This window comes from Cyclopterus lumpus, chromosome 21 (assembly GCF_009769545.1).
Source record: "Cyclopterus lumpus isolate fCycLum1 chromosome 21, fCycLum1.pri, whole genome shotgun sequence".
Taxonomy (NCBI): domain Eukaryota; kingdom Metazoa; phylum Chordata; class Actinopteri; order Perciformes; family Cyclopteridae; genus Cyclopterus; species Cyclopterus lumpus.
Genome location: NC_046986.1, coordinates 19200944 through 19222585, shown reverse-complemented (window position 1 = coordinate 19222585; position 21642 = coordinate 19200944). Strand labels below are relative to the sequence as shown.

Genomic DNA, 21642 nt, shown 5'->3' with positions numbered 1-21642 from the left:
TTATCTTGAACACTACATGTGTGGGTTAATGTGCGTTCAAGTCATTTCAGTGTGGTCGCGCTGTTTCAATGTATTGGGAATGCAGCAGGGGCCCAGAGACAATTATAATAATAATTAAATACTATTTTGACTAATTAAAACATGCAAACTTTGCAGCCTTTTCTCTGTAAAACACTCATGTGATCGCCTTGGGATGTGGAGCTTTTTAAGACCAAACTTCAGAGGAAAGAAGGTCATAAACATCTATATTCTGTGCCAGCGCCATACTGCATTCTTATTGTACCGTCTACTATGCTAGTTTTCTATATACTGTTTTTGCACAAAACCAAAACTATGAGTCTTTTCACACTACATTTTAATAATAAGATATGTGCGCTGATGCATGCCAATCAAACTGCAACTTGTCTCTGCCAATTGAACCAAACAAATAGACACCACTGTGTCGCTGTGAACTCTGGGATAGATGTTCGTTTACATTAACATCTGGTGACAAAAGGTCAGAGTATGATTCACAACTCATCAAACCACTCAGTGAGTCCTTGTGCCCCGCGGGGAAGCATCTGATATGCATTCATTATGCTTCTGCACTCATTTATTGAGGCTTTTAACGAGTAATCTACAGTAATAATGTGAGCATTATCGGCTTCTGTTTGCGGAGGCTTCCAAAAGGTCAAAGGCAGCTTGGAAACAGCTCTCCTCAGGGGGAAGTCAGCTGTCAGTGGAGAACAGATGCCCTCATTAAAATATAATAGTAGTGAACAGATATTTAAGGGGTTGTTAAATAAAATAAAAAAATAGATGTTTTGTATGTACAACTGTTCTCATTAAATACAGTTCTCAGTTGAGTATCTGCCATAGCAACAAGCTATCATGACGTGACAAAGTGATTTTTTTAAGTTAAATTGATTTGGGGAAGAAATAAAAAAATGTCTGCCACCTTGCAGCTTTGGTATATTAAAAAGGAAATTTGAAACACGACCGAAATACGGTCAAATCATGGTAATGACATCTTCGATATCACGGGGATGTCTAAATTTACAAATGCTTGCTTTTCATTTGAAAGTTTAACACACAACGAGATTGCTGCGTAGGAGCTTTCTTACATAAGTAAGTGTTGCACACAAACCCTCTCATGTGGAAAAGTAGGGCAGGCAGCTACTTCTGAAGTGTTTCCTCTCGGCTCTCTTCACCACTTAGCCGTTTAGTTGATACTCTGCTAAGCCAGCGCAAAACGAGTGCCGCGCTGGAAAAACGCTAAGAGATATCACGAATACCAGCGATATGAGTAACTAATTGTAAGTAATGCGAGCATCAAAACTACTTCAGCCTAGATGGCCATGTACTGGCATAAAACCCCTCTCTCTCTCTCTCTCTCTCTCTCTCTCTCTCTCTCTCACAGTTTGCATATATGTCTGCTTGCCAGTTTCAAAACTTGTTGTTGTTGAAAACCAACATCTCTCTATATATGAAAAAGTGTAAAGTAAAACAAAACAAAAAAGTCCTGTTCATGTTGAGAAAACAATCCTATCACATTCACTTGTTTTTGATCATATTAAATGATCTTCATTAGCATTTACAAAGGTGGTTTTGTAATTGTGTTTTAAATTAAACATTTAATTTCTTTTTCGGTACACTAAAAGTAATATTACACAACTTATTCAGACTTAAACCATGACCTCATGAAGTAATTATACTTAACATGTTCCCAAACACTACCTATTACCACCTACAGCAAGTCACGAGAAAACGATACTTACCTAGTCGATACCAACTAAAATAAAGTAAAACCTTGTTTTTCTACTTTACCATAGGTACCAGGGATGATAGACAGTTCCCCTGATAACGCTACATTGTGAATAAACTGGCAGGAGGAGAGCTGGTGACGTTAGCTGACCAAATAACGGAGCTAACGGCTAGCATACGTATGTGAGTTATATTACGATGTTTTATACGGTAAAAAATGGAGTATTGAGCAAACGTAACTCATAATGTTGGCGTAGGTAATCATAGGTAATCAGGTAAAAAACATTTTGGGGCGAGAAACTTGACATCAGAGATTAATAATACATTTGCAACAAAAGAAAATGGAGTATCAGGAATGGTGTTTTTATGTTTACTCCCGACCGATGCAGAGCAACATTAGCATAAATGTGACATTGCGTTTCTACTCACCTGATGAATGGAAGTCCAATTTTTCCTCTCAGATTGATATTTTTCTGTCAGCCATCGAGTGGTGAGCTGAAATCTAAATGGGCTCAAGAGACTTCAGTGAATATCGCCCCAGCAGTAGGTGAGAGGGAAGGGCGCTAGTTATTCAAATGTTCCTATTCGATGTTCGACCTTCACGTGCACGCACGGCCGACCAATCTCGCCACATTACCAGGTCTCTCCGTGTGTCCACTGCACACGACAGACCTTCCTCGCCGTGTGCACCAAACCAAACCGCCACCTGACAGCTCAGTGTATTGTGTTCCCATTAACCCTCTTGGGTGCCGCTGAAGGCCAAGAGGGCCAGACGTTAGCGTCTGCTGTCATTCCAAACAGTAAACAGGCGGCATGCCGAGGTGCCAGTTTCATGCTAAGAGTCGACACCGAGGCGGCACAGACGAACGTGACACCGTAGCCTTCTGTCTTTTGGCCCCGAGGAGAGGCATCTTGCGATGGCTGCCGAAGAAGAGCGCGCACGTCATTATCCCACGGAGGTTTAGGTTTGAGCCGCCTGACAAAGTGGGGTATCCTTGCCCAGTATTGATTTTTCTCGGGCGCAACATCTGTCAGACAAAGGAGCAAATTCACACTTCCTTTATTCCTCTGCGTTCCGGTCTTTATCACCTTGATGTCACAGACAGATAAGGAAGTTGTGATTTAGAGGCTGATAACAGGGAGAGCGCTCAGCGTTACGAAACCAGTAGAGTGCTGATTACCACAGGATGGTAACACTTTTTCAAGCGCTAGCCCAGCGCGGTTCGGAGCATTAGCTTGGCCAAGTGAAACAAACTAAGCAGCCTATTTTCCCCAAAGGAGGGAGTTTAGCTCAGGCAAGCACTCACATAGCACTTTCCAACGCCATTCACAAATATCAACAGTGTAACTTCCAGGAAGTTGTTCAATGGGGGAGTTTAATTGACACACTGTTAAAATGTTGATGACATGTTTAATCACCGTTTTGTCGCTCTGCAAAGCCCTGAGCACCAACAGATGACAGGAGCCATATGTTTATGGTGATTTAAGACGCACACTCTGGGTTAGTACTAGACCAGGAGCTAAATGAGAATCAGTGTCACTATAATCTCACATACAGTACAGGAGAAGTCATTAAATATGCCGCTAATTCTACATACAAAAAGAAAATCAGGTCTTGTCGGTGCTAACTGGTTAATCTGAATTCTAAGCACTTTAAGTTTATGATGTGCTAAGACGTTATTGATAGGTAGGGAGATTTAATTATTTTTGGCTTGTTCTCCGGGGAGGTCACAGGTCAAGATGAGCTACTGCGCAGCACCCCAGAGGGGATTCAAGGTCTTTCTAAAAGGACATTTTAGGGTGGGACAACCCTATCTCCAGACTAGGACGATCATGGTTTCGATGACTGATGATTCAGCAAAATCCTGGGCTGCATTCAAATGCCACCGTTAGTAAAGCGTGTGCTTCTCTGCAGTAGCTTAGCATTGGCGAGTGTCAGTCAGGAATTGAACTGCAAGCATTCGTTGCAGATTGGTGTCAGCCATCTCCCCCCGCCCCCCACCTCCACCCCCATGCGTTCTGCCTCCATATGAATGATGACATGTTGGCATTGGACGTAAATCGCTCCATGCAGAATCCTGCAATATGCTCATAAATCCAAGAGAGATTTGGCCGGTTGAAAAAGTATCCTCTAATGGCAATCAGGGAGGAAACGTCTGCAATTCTGGCAAATTAGAGTGTGATATAGTGATATAGTGAGGGCCTGGACGGTCCGCCGCTTCTCAGATTTGAATTTAGGAGCTGTGTTCTGTCAGGAAAGCTATTTGGTGGTGAAGATTCTAGCAGAATCCTGGGATACGCCAACCCCTGTGGTCAGTAGATTAAAAAAAACATGTTTCCTACTGAGCTGAACATTTTTCCTATCAGGTTCGGCTTTGATGGAAAATTATTTTCAAAGGTGCAAAAACTTGTTCTACAAGTCTTCTCCCCAGACAGCTACCGTATCCTTCAGAGCTGCAAATACTGAGGATTCTTATTTCCACGTGCCCCAGCTCCAATAATCTGGCTCTTGCTGTCCTAGATATTGCACATATCTATAATAACAATATATCGTTTGTATTTTGCGAGTGTTCAACTTCTGCAGATATACCTTCATTTGTACGCATTTGAGAGATACAACGTTTTTGTACAAAGAAAAAAAAATTAAATCCATCACAAGGGTTCACAGTAGAGATAGCTCTTCATAATATGAGAATCATTTTTACAAAGATACACAAGTAGTTTGCCATGCAGAGTGTCTGTCACCATCCCTGCATACTGCAGCCCAACTTTCACGCCTTATTTACAGCAGAAGGTTCATTGGTGTGTGTGTGTGTGTGCATGTGTGTGCGTGTGTGTGTGTGCGTGCGTGTGTGTGTGTGTCAGCAGCACAGTGAGGTTAATAACAGTTACCCTAGAAGGTTCCTCTCTCTTTCTCTCTCCCTCGTCTAATCAATCGCTGCGAAACTGAAAATCACCTCAATCTCCTATTGTCTACAGAGGTAACCAGTTTTTCCTCTCTCTCTTTTTCTCATCCTCTCTCTCTCTCTTGGTATTCCTCTGCCCTCTTGCTCACTCTTCTGTGCCTCTCACAAAATAAAATTGTGTGATACCTCCTCTTCGTGACCCTTTATTTGGCAGACAAGTGGGCAGAAAAGTGCGCTTGTGCTTATCTCCATTGCCATTTTGTTCTATTTTCTAATGCCGGTCTTTCTCTCCTGAAACCTTTGGCCTTGTACAGATACTAAAGGTTTTTATTGATCTCCCATGAACCCCTCCTGATTCAGCCTGTTCCTTCGAAGCTAAGCCTTTTCATGAAGCACTGCACATTGCAGTGTTCTTCCTGTCCCAAGGTCACGGAAATCCTGCAGATTTAAAACCAGAGGAGGGCAGCTTCTTGATGCAGAGGCTGTGCATCCAGATATATATTTTCTTTCTTCCAACATCAAGTTGGCCTCTGGAGTTTTCTTTTTAAACAACAGTGGAGCACTTTCTGTTTGCTTTCTTTTCTTTGTCTCAAAAAAACTGCACTTTTTGTGTGTCAGTGAGATCCAACAAGCGTGTTGTATGCATTTCATACGACGACTTTTGAATCGTGCTTTGTTTGAATCCATGTTTGCAGTCTTCTCCTCTGCCTTTGTCGGAGCGTTGCTACACTGGATCAAAGGGAGACTTCTGGATGTTTTAACTTGGATGTTTTAAAATTGGTCCAGTATTGAACAACGAGCGCTGCAGCTGGCAGCCACTAAAAGGGCTTTTTTTTTTTACACTGATATTCAAAAATATTAGTATCTCACAACATTTAGAAAAGCACCATACAGAAAAATAAAAAGTTTTTTCCATACCGTTATGCATATGCATCTAACCAAGTCTTGCTCAAGGAGAAGTCTTGTTCTGATATATATATATATGTATTATTTGAGGAATCGTGGGATTCTTGCAATAGTTACACCCTTTCCCATTTTGCAGATATTCTCTCATATTGACTGTGCTGCATATCTAGCAGACTAGAATAGAGGGCTAACTCGCTCTTGCATCTGATACTCGCAACCCTTTTTGTCAGAGTAAAAAACATATTTCCCTCTCTCAGTTCTGGCTTTACTCTCTGGTTGGTTTAATATCGTCATGGGTAACGCCCTACTCCATCAGCATCTAATAAAGTAACCCCAAACCAAATGAGTCTCTCTTCTGTCTACACAGGAGCCAATCAGTACTGTACATTTTATTTCTGTATAATTATTGGAATTAATTTAAAGCCACTATGCGTGTACTCTTCATGTGATCAGGGCATTGTCCAGATGGTATTCAGATGGTACCTTTTGTCTGTTAAGTGCGACCCTCCGTGGGTTGAGGGGGAAAGGACCACTCCTTCATTGCTGTCTGCCACACTGTATTTTTATGCCTGCACACCGACGGAAACATTATGTTTTTGGGGGTTTCCTAAACGTCCGCACCTTCTAGTGAAGGCGATTTGGGGATTTTTTTTCAAATTGGGCACAAAAGACACAAGGACAAGGTCAAGGTCACTGTGACCTGCTCACAAAACGGAGACGTCTTCACACGAACGTCGGAAAGGATAAAATGATGAAGTGAAGACAATGTAGTCGGACATGTGTGTGAACCTGACATACGAGGATGGTAATTCTAGCTTTTTTTTACACTACCACGTCTCTATTAAAGAAACTGAATTATTAAATAGCTTTTTAAAACATTGCCAGCACATTAAGTCATGTCTACTGTGATGTTGGAGGCGGCCACACCTCGCTGATTATTGACTGGTCGCTATGAGAGCTGCTTTCCCCCCTCGGCACAGCTGACCATCTGCTGCCCTGACCTCAAAGGAGCATCACACTGGAGACGGGGCGTCATCCCGTTCAGAAATGTATTCCATCGACCCAAAGCTCGCGTCGTTAAACGTATCAGGACAGCTTGCTGGGCAGACCCCATGTGTTGAACCGTGTGCACAGCTTCTGCTGAAACCCTTCTCACATGATATTCACATGGAGCTGAGCTATTATCCACCAGTCCTCCGAGGCCCTGCGTCTGGTCTCTGGCCCCGGGCGTTTTAGCGGATTGCTCTCTGCCGCGGCTCAGGTTACACGGTGGAAGTGCTCATTAGTATCCCTTTCACAGCCATATTGTTGAACAGTGTCAGTAAGCTCGCTGCGTCTGAGGGAGCGCCGCACAGATTCCCTGTGAAAGCCGTGGATAAGGAGCCGAGGCGTAACCCGAGCGCGCTGAGCGCCTCCCCACAGCACGCCCCCGCCACGAGCAGGTCCATATTTGGAGGCGTTATCATCAACGTGCCGCCGTAGAATGGAGAAGATGCGCGATGCTCAAAGCCACCAGAAGAACCCTTCACTTTGCTTTTCTCCGCATCACTTTGTGCACCATCTTTAAGAAAGAACTCGTGTCCATCAAAAAGTGGACGCAAAAGTACATGAAGCGCCTCACTCTCCACGCAATCGAGAGCCGGAACAAATAGTTTGAAGCTCCATGGTCAACGTCAACACCGGAGTTCTAAATCAATATTTGAATGCAGATTCATTGGATTTTTTGTTGTTGTTTTTTTGCATGACTATTCATTGTTTAGAAACTTGGTATTTCGGCACAGCGGCAGATAAAGATCCGGCCACGCTAATGCTATTTGTAAAATACTATTTGCAGGATTAGATTCCAGCGTTGACTGCGTAGGATTTTCCGAATCTCGATCAAAACATTTCCAATAACTTGTGAAGGCCAAAAGTCAAAATAGATTGGAGGAAAAAAAGGAGATGTAATCCGTTCAGACATGCTTTCATCCAACGAAGTATTCGACTCACGGACCGGACGCTGTCGTAACAGCATCGTACACTTAAAAAAAAAAAAAAAAAAAGAGTGTATTAATGTTGACAAAACTCACCAGTTATTTTGATAAAGAAAGGTTCTTTGGGATGTTTGGGAAGAGGAGCATTAATATAGCATCACACCTCGATGGAAGCTTTGAATGAGAGGAAAGGATATGGCATTCATTACAGCCAATGAACTCTCGCTAGCAGATATTCACAGGCCGAGACACACACACACTTACCAACGGCCAGATACACAGGCTCATTCTGCCAATGTCTGACTGGTTAATAACTGTGTTTTCCTCCTCCGCAGATGCCGGCTCAGGATCAGGAGACGATGGTAAGATTACTCCTCTTCTGTTCTGACTCCACATGCACTGCTTTTTAATGCATTTCTCCGTGTTTCTTCCTCCACTGACTCTTTGTTTGCAGCTCGGCACGCTGCGAGGCAAGTTCCCTTTGGAAAATAGGGCTTTTTCGTGACACTAAAACAACAGGGTGTGCATTCATAAGCAAATAAAGAAGTTTGACTTGAATGCAGTTAGAAAAATCCTTTAAATCATTAAAAAAACAAAACACATGTGACCCCAATGACACACTATAATAATGAAAACGTTAGCTTCCGTTAACCGTGTTAGGTTGCTCCTTTGTTATTTATTTTATTGATACACCTCGTTGTTTACAGTATATTGGTAATGGGTGCCACAGGACTAACTTGACTAGCTATCTGGTGAACATAGCGGAGCCTCAAGCAGACAGATATTTCCTCATATGAACAAATACACACGACCCCACATGAATGGGAATGTGGCTCCATTAATGCTTTTTTTTATGCGTTTGCTCTATAATGTGATAATGTGTCAGTGTTGTGTTTACAGCTTGATTGCCACTGCCCCCACATGGTCGTGTACCTCAAAGATAAGAAGAGACCAGATAAACCTTTGTTGATGCCCTCAAGGGAAATGTGGTGGTTGCAGCAGCTCAAGGGCAGCAGTAGCGCAGATTAATGGAGGAAATAAAAGAATAATACAAATAAAAAGGTGTGAGACATAAATGGCGTGGTTGAAGTGACAGTGGCGTGACTAACGGCGGCATTAGTCGCTATGTGAGCATAATAAAACAGGTCTTTTTGAATATTATTTCAGCTTTCTAATTTGAAGCCAGAACGACATTATGATATTATTATGATGAATTGCCCCCAAAAGAATTCTGATTTTTTTTCCCGGCGGACACATTTCTTCCGCAGTGAACGGCTCTAGTTTAGCTTGGAAAGGGCACGGGTGAGGTGTGGGTGCCCGGGTGAGGTGTGGGTGCACCGGGTGAGGTGTGGGTGGCCGGGTGAGGTGTGGGTGCTTTTGCTGTTGTCAACGTCATTAATATCTTTACAACCAAATTGTGGTCATAATTGCATTGTTTACTGCACAATCCTGTGGGAAACACTTTGGTTAAGTCCAGAGTGGGACCGGTCATCGGGAGCCCCGGTGGGCCGGGACTTTATCCCCCCCTGCCCCCCCCCCCCCCTCCCTCGTCCCTCTTAATTGAGCCACCGCCGCCTGCTAATATTCTTTATATCAATACACATTTTCATTCCTTTTTCTTTTTTTACCAATCAAACTTATTTATATCTGAGTAATTCGGCAGGGAGCATGGCGTGTTCACAAAGAAGAAAGAAAAAAAAAACACATCAACGTGGCCTTGATTGCGTCATAAAGAAAAGAGAGTTTTGTTGTTTGTTTTTTGAATGTTTTTTTGGCTCACAACTGCTGCACTGAATGATAATGTGATTGTGACGGGGAATTGTGATGGATTTTTCTGTCTCGAGCTACTTTGGAGTCTCAGCAAAGATAATTTTCAGATCAGCCTGAAATTCATGGCCGGGGAGGCAGGAAATAATTTGGAAAACTGATAGTGTGTTTTGGAAAATGCAATTACACATTTTCTTGTGTACACGGCTCACTAAAACGTAACTGGCACCGTCCTTTGGGAGTCCTAATCTCAAACTGATTAATTTGACTGAGGTTGTTGAGTTTGTTTGGGTGTTTATTTTGTACAACTGGGAGGCCCACTATACAAATCTGCTTATACAACACGTGTTACACTGCCACTGTCCATTTCCCACTGAAAATACTCGAGGCTAGTTTAAAAAAGAAGATGAAAAAAAACTTGCAAGTTCAGTGCAGGCCACACGGGGTGCCGGGGAACCTTGTTCTCTTCGATTTGAACTGCACCAGCGGCTGCTTTCTCAGAGCGGTGTGTGACCAACATTACAAATAATACATGCTGGAGCCGACAGAGGACAGGGGAGTGCGCGAGAGTTCATTGCAGTGATGGAGAAGAAGTTTGTGCCCCGGCTAATTATTAATGTGCCATTCCAGTAAGACTCTTATTTGATACCTTATTGCCGAACAGGACCCAGCAGCTGTCGGTGGTGGTGGAACTCGTCTGTCGGCGCACGTTTGTGAGGTTCGGCCCGTGTGTTTACCCGCGCAGTTCCTTCATTAACTCTCATGCACGAGCATATATGAGTGCAAGATTGGAAAAGAGATTAGGTCCCCCCCCCCTACAAAAAAAAAAAAGAAAGAGAGACGCCAGACAGACGGATGAGCAAGCGGAAATGAAACCGGTGCCAGGTCAACCAGAGAGAGAGAGAGAGAGAGAGAGGGGGGGGGGGGGGGGGGTTGGAAAAGAAATGGCCCGAGGAAAGTCGCAAAATAGATAACAGAACTGAAGAAACAGGAGGCGATGCAGGGAAAGAGGAGGAGGGGGGCAGTCAGCGATAAGAAACACCAGGAAGAAAGAAACAGAACGAGACACACGCTTTCATCTCCACGTCCTCCGAACGCCGCATTCACAACGATGGCCGCGCTTTACCGTCGACGCAGCGGAGCGAGAGGGCGGCGTCACGTGTTCACACGTGGGGTTGTAAAGGCTGACATGAGCACGTGTCTCTCTTTCTCTTTTAGTCCATCGAGCAATGCCATTCTAGGTCCATCGCTCTGTGCCGTGTTGTGTATTGGACCGGGAGCGCACTTGTTGTGCAGCATTTTATTGCACAAAAAAATAAATATCACAGGTGCCTGTAAGAGTGGTGCCGGGGGCGGGTCTTGAAAATCCGACCCAATCAGGTGTCTGCTGAGTGATGCGTCCATGGCCAAGGAGCGTTGTGGGGCTACATGGTCACAATAGCACATCCAGTGGGGGGGGGGGGACGATGTGGGCTTGATGAGTCCAGGCTCAAGATGGGTTTGGCAAATGCCGTTTTGAGATGCTAAAAGTGCTAAAAGTGAAACATGGAGTAAAAAGACAATCAATAATCTCCCGCCTCTCTTCTCGAGAAGTGTTGATTCAGCTTTATGGAGGCTGCAGTGTTTGGTGTTGTGGAAGGGGAGGGCGGGGGGGGGGGAGAATGTTCCACGCCAGCCGACAAGGTCTCGACAAACATCTCTTCTAATGAGCAGATTTATGTGCGAGAGTAAATTAAGTTTCAGCTCCCCGAACGGGGATGTGTCGCTACATTTACTTTAACACATGTTCGACGTTAACGTCACATTCGTGGAAAAATACCGCGCAGGAAATGCTCAAAGGAAGATGTTAGAGCTCGAACAGGAAATCCTCTCCTCCTGAAGTAAAGGCGTCGTAAGTCGTTGCGGAAGAAATGGACAGTGAGGCATCGTGCGGGGGAAATGGGTGAAGAGTTTAGCGACATTATCCGTATTAAAAATAAGCCGGCATCCTCTGAAAGAGGTTTTTCTCTGAATATCTGCGCACTGAACGCTCCACCTTCCCAGACCTCCGGGTGTTGTAAAGCTGGAGAGCTGTCCTCATTCTCCATCTGTCAGATAAATTTGACGTATTGATCATTCGGGAGGAAAAAAGAGACAATTAAGAAAAAGAAATAGCTCAGGGGCAGAGAGGGTATCTGTGCAGTTGTGGTGGTGGGGGAGGGGGGGGGGGGGGGGGGGGGGGGGGGGGGGGGGGGGGGGGGGGGGGGGGGGGGGGGGGGGGGGGGGGGGGGGGGGGGGGGGGGGGGGGGGGGGGGGGGGGGGGGGGGGGGGGGGGGGGGGGGGGGGGGGGGGGGGGGGGGGGGGGGGGGGGGGGGGGGGGGGGGGGGGGGGGGGGGGGGGGGGGGGGGGGGGGGGGGGGGGGGGGGGGGGGGGGGGTGAAAGGCGAGGGCAAGGACAGGAGGAGGAGAAAGGCAAACACACCCTATAAAGATAGAATCGTAGTGGAGGTCGAGAGAGATACAGTAGGAGAAGGAGGAGGAGGAGGAGAGGACAGCTGCTGGGGTTTTATGAGCAGGGAGAAGGTTAAAGAAAGTGGTTGTTAAAGGCGGGTTCCTATAGAGGAAATCAGCACCGAAGAGTAAAAAACAAATGTATTTTAACAGCCAGGGATAAATCTACACACATAAAGCTCCGGTCAGCTGGCCAGCTGCCATCTTCTTCTGACTCCACATGTGAATATCTGCGTGGCGCAAGGTTTCGTGCACCCGGAGGCTCGCCACAGTGTCTTCTCTCTCGTGGTTGCGCGTTTGTTTTATCCAATAAGTGAGAGCGCAAGTCGACCGTGCAAACACATCCCCCGAGGACACGAGTCTGGTCACATGGCCTCCCCCTTTTAGTCCGAATCAGACATTTGCTCAAATCAAATTGGGCCGCGGAGAAAACTCAATTACCCCTCACATGGTCGCCAGGGGACACGGGACGGCCCGAAGCCGTGGGCGTTGACGATTTCTGTGGGTCTCAGCAAAAAAAGTCACGCTTGTGTGTGTATATAGATAATATTTTTATTTATTTATTTGCAAGCTGTAATGCTCCTTGTCAAAAGAAAAAGACCCCCCCCCCCAAAAAGAAACTGCCAGAGATACAAGTCGAGGTTCAAGACGTGAGCCGCGGAGAGACGTTAGAAATGCAAGTCTTCATATATTTATATATTCTGGGGACGACGTCAAATGTTGGTGCAGGTGGGAGCAGACGTGAAATGTGTCGGAACCAGCAGCTTCAGGAGGGGAGAGAGAAGCTGCTGCTGCTGCTGCTGCTGCTGCTGCTGCTGCTGTTGAATACTTGTGAGCGGACGATGTCAGTTTTGTGTGGATGACCCGAGGTGTGTGATGGAGGGGGTTCATTGCTCCCACCGGCAGCAGTAGGCAGCAGGGAAGAGTGGGTAGGAGACGCTGATAAGTCGATGTTATCAGCGGATAACACGAAATAACACAGGAAAGGAAACCGTGTTTGGAGGAAGGGTTTAACGGTGACGCAACTCAACGGTGGGCAGATTGATTCGAACATAAGTCCGCGCAGAGGCCGGCAGCAGGAGAGCGGGTTCACGAGCGGAGCTAACGGCCGAGGTGAACATCCGTTCCATTAAGTTTTATTCTGACGCGTTCACACTTCATCCAGTAAAAATGAGTATTTGGCAAAGGTCAGTTATAACGTTGTCAGGATGAGTTCAAATGTAATCTTGTAACATGAACGGTTTGGTGAGGAGCTTGAATGAAATACAGTTATTTAAAGGAGATGTTTTCACACCAATAATACATAAAGAGAGGAAATTATGACCTGGTACATTTCTTAAGATTAACTCTAAGCAGCTAAATTAAACTGCTAATGCCCAGATAATTTTCTTAATCAAAGGAAATATTTGAATACAAATTTAATTTAATCCTAGATATTTGAATTGTGCGTTTGTATGCAAATACAATAACAAGCTAAAAAAAATGGTGGCGCCTTTAAACCCAGAATGTGATCTGACACTTAGATGCAAGACAAATGAGTTTGGTTTTGGTTTTGACAGATACAATTATAATATGAAATTTAAGCAATAAAATCTCTTTTGTATTCTCCTTGATAACGCAGGTATTATCTGATACCCCTGACGTCAACCACATGGTCACGCTGGAAGAAAAGTCAGCGGATCATCAAAGTGATTAGGATTCATCCTCTGGGAACCATGAATGTCTGAACAAAATGTTATGGAAATCCATTAATTTAGACAGTACAAGGAGATCACTAATTACCTCTAAAATGTCTTTCTATAGAAAATCCCGAAGAAACCAGCAACTTTAATTATTCACTATCTTTTTAAAAAAGACCTAAATGTAATTCTGGTCTCTGTGGCTTTTACAATTCAATATTAAATATGTACTTTAAAAAATAATAAAAAATCCTTCAGTAGATTTAAATGAGTCCCAAATAGAAGTGAGTCTGGTTAGGAGCCAGCAGGACACTCCTGCCTCAAGCCCCAAAGTCAAAGATTTAAACTCTGTCATGCTCTGAGTGCTTCAGGCATTAAAGTGACCTAATTTCACGGCCGTTTCTAAACTCTTATCTAAATGAAGTGCTTTGTCAAGGTCAGAACAGTGTCCCGTAACTTATCACAGCCATTTTTCTGTTTGAATGGTAAAAAAAAAAAAAAAACGACTCCATTATGAGTCCTGAGCGGCAGCGGGGAGAGCATCAGTCTGCCGGCAGTCTTCATACTGATGTTTATGAGGCATCCTTCTAGTGCAAGGGCGTAAGTTTGGTTTCAACATTGATGGGGGTTTTGTAGACGCATCAGTTTATCAATGTGATTTAATTTATGTCAAGGAAAACAGGAAATTCAATCGCCAGGTGAAAATACAAACATATTACGCAATGTAATGCTGTAAGGCATTCTGTATTCAAATATGTATTCTCCTGAAGATCTACGTCTCTCATGCGTTGCTATCTCTGCTGAGACATCCCACGTGTAGTTACTCTCCTCCTCGTTTGTGTCTTTAACCTCTTAACAAGTGCTACGTATTAACGTCAATGGTGCCTGAATTCAATGTCATCCATTTAAACGCCCCTTGACTTCAATAGCTTACAGCATGATGTCTGCTCATTCAAAACATGTCTCACATATCCATGTCCTCTAAATGTCCATCATAAAGTAATGATAGTAATATTACAACGAAAATGTATTTGCAATTTAATGAGAATGAAGTCATACTATTTTAAGATGAAAGTTGCAATATTACAAGAATAAAGTTGCAATCCCATAAGAATAAAGTCATAATATGTTAAAAACAAATGTACCTGCCCTATAAAGCCCAAACTAACCACCACTTCTAACAAAGGGGGAGGGCGGGACTTTGTGCCGCTGCCACTCGTGGTCAGCTGTGCAGTGCCCGGCAGCTGATGAAATGACCATCATGGGGTAGAAACCCATGACAACAGCGAATGGCATTAAAGAATGCTGCAACAGAGCGCCAATAGTTTACAGTGACACACGCCGATACCGTGCCTATAGTTCATCATCATATGGAGACACACACACACACACACACACACACGCATTCTGCCTTGTCCGGTCACCTCGCCACTGACAGCCGTCTTATCGATGGCCGTCAGTTTCAAGAGCCTTTCACGTCATTCAGATGCCGAGAGCTTTGGGCTTCTAGGGGAATAATGACCGAGGTCCGGACCTCGCTGACCTCCTGGCTGGCTACGAAGCCAGAGGTGAGATTTCACCGCGGCGGTGGACAAGCAATTCTGCTCCTCTTCCTGTGTGTGTGGTTGTGTGTGTGGTTGTGTGTGTGCGCGTGTGTGTGTGTTCGCTCCGAGGATGATGCGAAATATTTTGCTCAAATATTGGCAGGGACACTTCTATTCTCCCAGTGTTGATAGGGACGTGTCCCCAGCGTCCACGTGTTTGTCCAAGTGTCTCTCTCCTCGCAGCCACCTGATTTCCTTTGTGTGCGTCTCTGATTATTTGCTGAGCTTTGTTCAGGTTCAGACCTTTTGTCTATCGAGACTATAAAAACAAGCGCTCCGCCTTACTATCGCCGTGGTTCACTCAGTCGCCCTCTAAGACAGATAGCGGCGTTAGATCTGCGATATTCATTCATATTCATGCGCTGCCTCCTCACTTTGCTTTTACATTTACTTTCTCTGAGTGTTGACTAATGGAAAGATAAACACCGTGCTCAGGCTTAATTGAAATACAATGACCTGATTGGGGTAATTCATCTAATGATCAAACCCGCAACACTATGGATCTGCAAGCACTTCATTAATTTGAATCAAGGGCGAGGCTCCGCCGCCGCGCTATTATGAATTCAATTTCAATTGATCTCCCCCGGTCGGTATGCAGCGATGCTCAAAGATGATAATGTGAGGTTATTCGACGGACTCGTCAGAAGCCACAGCTCAGTCCTGCTGCGAGCGCACACAACGCATAATCCGGAAATAATCTCGGTGTTCGCCGTGTTTGACGCAGACGTGACCGTTGACATGAGTTCACTTTTCCTGGTTCTAGACGTATCGGACACGAGTGGAAGGTAGAACCGAGTGGAACCGGACGGTGAGGTACCGCCGCTATAATAGCTGGCTGACCTGCGGTTCCCCCCCCACGCCGATTGTTCCACCATCCATCCCCGCTTCAGCAGCCTCCACAATGACCAGCTGCCTCCCAGTCACACTGCTATTGCTATGGTAACCAAGTTAGAGGTTTAGGGAAGTGAGTAATCTAATCTTCCCACTTTGTGGCATTGCGATAAGGCTCGCCACCGCCAGCCCACCCGCGCAAGCGTGCGTGTCCTGTTTGGACATTCTATGCTGCATGTCTCTCTCTCTCTCACACACACACACACACACACAAACAGCACCTATCTGGCCAATATGTTCCACCCTAATAGGCAGGTGAAAGCCGAAGGGCAGATAGGCTTCCAGCCCTGTTGAAGTTGACATTCTGCACCAAAACGCCTCGACATGAAAGGAGAGCTCCGCTGCTTTTATTGCGCGGGGGCGAAAAGCAGAACGATTTACTTGTTTCCCCGATGTCTGCAACGTCAAGGGCAACATCTTAGATCATATTATACATAGTATATAAATGTGTTAATTATGGTCCCGCTTTGAGTATTAAACATGATGAAGAGGTATGTTTTAGGGCGTGGCTGCCTTGTCGCTACGTTACTCCTCCGCGGTCCAAATATGGTCACTTTCATTCACAACGATGGCGACGGCCAAAATGTCGAGCTCAAGGCTTTAAAACCGGCGTCTAGAACAGACGAGGCAGCCTTTTGGCGTCTGTGTGAGACGCACCGGGTCTTCAACTACCTCCATGTCAACCCATCCGCGTCATTAGACACTCGGGGATGGGAGGGCGTCCTGAACGGGACAAGCTCAGGCTCTTTTACTTCGGGGGAGCGGCGTACGTGACCCGAGTCCTCGGGTGATTTTATTACAGACAACGCCATGTCAGGTGACGTTAGGTCACGTGATGCGATCACGTTGAACTGTCTGATCAGACCTGTGTGGAACACGCCCACGAGAACAGCTTTATCCCACACAGAATTATTAAATTGTGTGAGTGCTGAGCATGTCATGTCAGGACGACAACGTTGAGCAGAGAAAAGCTTCAAACATTAGATAAATTACAAGCCCGGCAAGACCGAAATGAGAACAAATATTATAAAATTATGTTTCCAGGTTTATGTATTATAAAATATATTTCATGAATTCAACTTTGTGCTCTGAGAAGATATTTTAGGAAGCGCATAACGTAGTTTATAGGACTGTGTTTTATTCATTTGGCAGCTCCATTGATGATGCAGAATGTATAAATAGGCTGAAATTGGCCTTGCGTCATAATAATACATAATTAGTTGTGGTTATAGAAATATAAAAATATGTGCTAATGAAATCTGATTACTGGCGCAGCATTAACAATAGAGGCTCTATATACTCAATATGTAGTGCAACAGAGTTTTGTACACAGGTCCTTCTAACTTCTTTTAATTCAAATGTATCTAAAATCCAGCAGCTTCACGCGCGTGACGCACACAACCAGTGCTCAGCCATAGGGTATGTTATTACTTAGCTAAAAGAGACACAAGTTTCTTCGGATAAACATCTACCAAACAGCAGCATTTCATACTCCATTTATTTTCCCGAGTGTCTGATGATGGTGAAACAAAGATATGAAGGGTTTGGACCTCGTTGCGGTGAACTTGTTGTCTACACAAACGGCACCATTTTTCACAGCGCCTAGAAAAGGAAGCATATATATATATATATATATATATATATATATGGTTTATTGTAATGTATACACTAAGATAGCCCCCACGTAGAAAAGGGATCACGGTCTCTCAGAGCATACGTTCGGGGCGGTGCTCGTGAGAGAGGCTTGGCGGATAAGCCTTGATTTTGGCACGGGGATAAGGGAGTATATAGACGGAGAGGGATGAGATCTGCAAATGAGATAGAAGCAAAGTCGTTAGATCCCTTCATCCACACACGTTCACTCGCTCTATCCCTCTCTCTCTCCTTATTTCCATCTCTCACCTCTGCTGCTTTTGCTTTTCCCCCTTCGTCTCTCTACGGGAGCATATCCAATCATACCACTCTGAAATTATTATTAAAATGTCCCCCTGTGCTTAATACACGTGTGTGTGTGTGTGCGTGTGTGTGTGTGCGTGTGTGTGCGTGTGTGTGTGCATAGCACTGGCTCTGAATGCGATGCGTTGGGGTGGTGGTGGTGCTGGTCAGGTTCAGACGCTATCCGATGTGAGACGGGGACGTAAGCGGCGAGTGGCAGCCGCCGCATGTCAGAGCTATCAGTGGAGGTGGGTGAAAAGTGGGACGGAGGCTGATGAGAATAGCAGGGTCACCTCTGGGCCAGCCCTCGCTCTCACCGGCATCAGGGATTTTATTGTCTTTTTTCTTTTCTTTTTTTTTTTTCATCCTGAAAATAATGGGACAATGGCTGAGACGGAGAGGAGAGAGCAGGGGGGGGGGCAATATGGGGCCATGAAAAAGGGATGGGATGGATAGAAACGGAGGGATGGACAGATATTGGGATAGAGAGGAAAAAGGATTGGACTTTTTTTCTGTAATGGACAGGATTTGATCGGGATTAAGAGAGGGAACAAGGGAATCAGGTGGGCCCTTTAAAATAGAATTTGAGTGGTGTGTCGAGAATACGTGTGTGTGTATGTGTGTGTGTGCGTGTGTGTGTGGAGGGGGGGGGGGGGCAAATCGCTGAAACTGATCCAGACTGCCCCTCCCAAGCTTCAGTCAGCACCTCCACATTTTCCTGGGGAAAGGCAGATTGTAAATAGTACACATGGAGCAGCCAGCGGTTCCTTATAATGTCAACACATACGGTGGCTAATAAAACACATGACAGATTGTATCTTAATCTTCTGGGGGAAACCTGGACCCAGACTACATATCAGCTCAGTGATACTCAGTTATATTGTCCCATAACCATCTGCTGTATACACAGTCTTATAGTGTCGGTGTCATGGCCGTAAAGACTGTACTCAGGGAAACAGATAGGATGTCCCAGATGAATGGAGGCTCATAATCCTTCACGCGGGGACATCGCCCTTTTGGCCCTTCCCCCTTTCTTATGTAAGCCTGATAGGAAACACTGACGCTTATCCCAGCACACTTTTCCTATTTCCGGATTTAGAAATATTAGAAGTATTATTACCACTGTTATACTGTACTGCGTTATTATACTATTACTATCACTTGTGACATGGCCAAGCTTTTCAGTCACCCTGGTGGCGTGTGAATTTAGGATTCCGAGCTCCGCTGATGTTCCTCCGGTAGAGTTTCTCTTTCCCCACAACTTCCTGTTTGGTTCGAGTCCCCAGATTTCTGTAATGACGCTGTTGTCACCAGCGAGCGAGCGCGGCTCATTAGAAGCTCTGCGTGTGGCTGCAAGATGCGAGCGAAGCAGTTTTGAGTTACGGCCTCACGGAGAGACATTGCCCTCAATTCCAGGTATGAAGAGAGAGGGAGAAGATAGTGAGGTTCCTCCGGTGGGCCATTTTACAACGGAAATCTTTTCTTTTCTTTTTTTTTTTCATTTGCCTGAATTTAATTGCGGCCGTTATTATTCTGCTGATGCTCAGTTGAGCAGTAACCCAGAACGGGTCATAGTGTAAGGGACTTCAATTCACAGCGAAGGTGTAATATCTGCTGGACGCCCTTCGCAGGTATTTGTTTGACTCCTCTTATTATCTACAGACGCCGTTAATATAGCGAGCCTTGATGGAAGTAGGTTCATGCATTGCAAGTGTTTCCAAAGATGGCTCCATTGGTTCATTTATTTTACAGTTAACACTAGAGATGACGGTATTCAGTCAATCCAGCACACTGTCACTTTTATATGAAGACGGTTCAAATGATCTACACTGCTATATTTGATCAGTCTAAATTTGCTTTACACAAGTAAAAGCACACATTTTCCTTTTGCTCTATACATGTAATCCCCCTTTAATACAGTTTCAATCACCATAAACGCAGCCATTCTTCTCATCAACAGTGCAAATTAGCTTTCCCCTCCTTCTCTGCAGGCATTCGCTCCATATGTAAACATCTGAAGGCTGTTTATTTTTGGGCTTTAGGACTCCTCTCTGGAGGAGCGGGCAAATCCCTTGTGGCAACATGAAGTGGCGTGAAACTGTGCGTGCTAATGACTTTGCGTTGTGAGAGCAGAACGTATAGGCTGTGCTTCGGGAATGGTTTGTTTACATCAGGGGAGCAGATCCTATTGAGGCGTTGGGATGGTGCATTGGCGGTAAAGAAATAGGCTTTTTACACTGAAACCTTTATTTATTTATTTATTTTTGCTGAACGCATCCAGCGAGGGCCACGACGATCCTCACGGAACACTAGCGGTGTCCCCAAATAAGCATGTACCTTATCGTCGACTGATAGGTGCATTATGTTGTCTTTGTCGTTCTCATTGATTCATATTTTAGGACGTAGTGTTCCATTTTTTTTCTCCATCATTATTTCTCAGTTATTATTAGACTAAATAAAGCCCTGAGCAGGTAATCAATATAACCGCTAACCAGTTGAACCATTTTCAAAATGTCACCAATTCAAATTAAGCTTGCCTGATGAAAAAATGAAACATTGAAGTCACAATCAAGTCTGCCGTCAGCCGGCGCATACAAATAGTCACGCTCTTCGTAGAACTGGCTAAAATGTTTCAATTTGTACTTTTTCAAAGTTATGCAGTAATGCCAACATGTCTGAAGGGGACATTCATTCACTGTCACAATCATTACAAAGCAAAAGTAGCATGTGTGTGTACATTCAGTACACCTTCAGTAGCTAGCGTAGCATAGAAGTGCCAACGCTAATTAAGGATGTGCTAACATACGCCGCTAATCTTAGCTCCACAGGTTTTTACGTAGAATTGTAACGTTTTTAGAAACGAGTATATCTCCTTCCAACCTCTCCGGGTAACGAGTATCACCATTACACCATGTTTGACCACGAGGAGCTCCAAATCCACATAATGCAGAACATCTCAAATCGATTGCATGAGAGTCTGTGGAGCAGCCGGAGCCGGAGCTGGCCGATGCTACGTCATGATTGGCCAGTCTGTGTTCGAGGGCGGGACTTAGCGAAGTTGCTGTAGTTACATAGGTCCTTCTGCTTGTTTACATTCTGTCGCTCAGCAGCTGCATCAGAAAGTTGTCCGTTCAACAGCTCTAACTAGATAACGAATAAACATATCAGAGTGGCTTCTGCTGTATGTGAATTTACATTCATGAAGCAAGCGTGTATATTTGAGAGGGAGTTTGGTTACTACCCCTCACTATCAGAATGAAGTGGAGCTAGATTACCTTTATTAACAGGTAGTTGTGCTTTTCCCCTGATGGCCCTCTTGCAATATCATGCTCTCTGAAATTAGGAATCAAGGACGTGTTCATGACATTTGTTTTTGTAGGTGTTAATTGCAAGGATACCTAGCCAATTAACACATTTTGGAAAGATTTGCTTCCATCTTTGACTGTTTTTGTAGTTGTTAATTGCAAGGATACCTAGCCAATTAACACATTTTGGAAAGATTTGGAAAGATTTGCTTCCATCTTTGACTGTGATCTTTCACGTTGCAGCAAAACACATTGGCATGGCTCGTATGGAGCTAAAAATGGTCATTATCACAAAATAACACAATAATTCACTTTTGTATCTGAGTTTTCTCCCACCACATTTTTCCTTCCAGAGTTTATCACTGCCGCAGAAAACTCCTAGAAAAGACAGAGAGAGTGTTTTCATGTTTTTGCAGGGTATTTCCATTCAGTGCCATTGATTAA

General features: G+C 44.7%; 1 protein-coding gene across 1 annotated transcript in view; it reads left to right on the top strand.

The window, feature by feature from the left end:
* Positions 1 to 21642, top strand: part of tmeff2a (transmembrane protein with EGF-like and two follistatin-like domains 2a) — an 89392-nt gene that overhangs the window by 36443 nt on the left and 31307 nt on the right. Inside the window, exon 4 of the mRNA XM_034562123.1 lies at positions 7864 to 7890. Coding sequence (XP_034418014.1) covers positions 7864 to 7890 — 27 coding nt within the window. The remainder of the gene's footprint in view (positions 1 to 7863; positions 7891 to 21642) is intronic.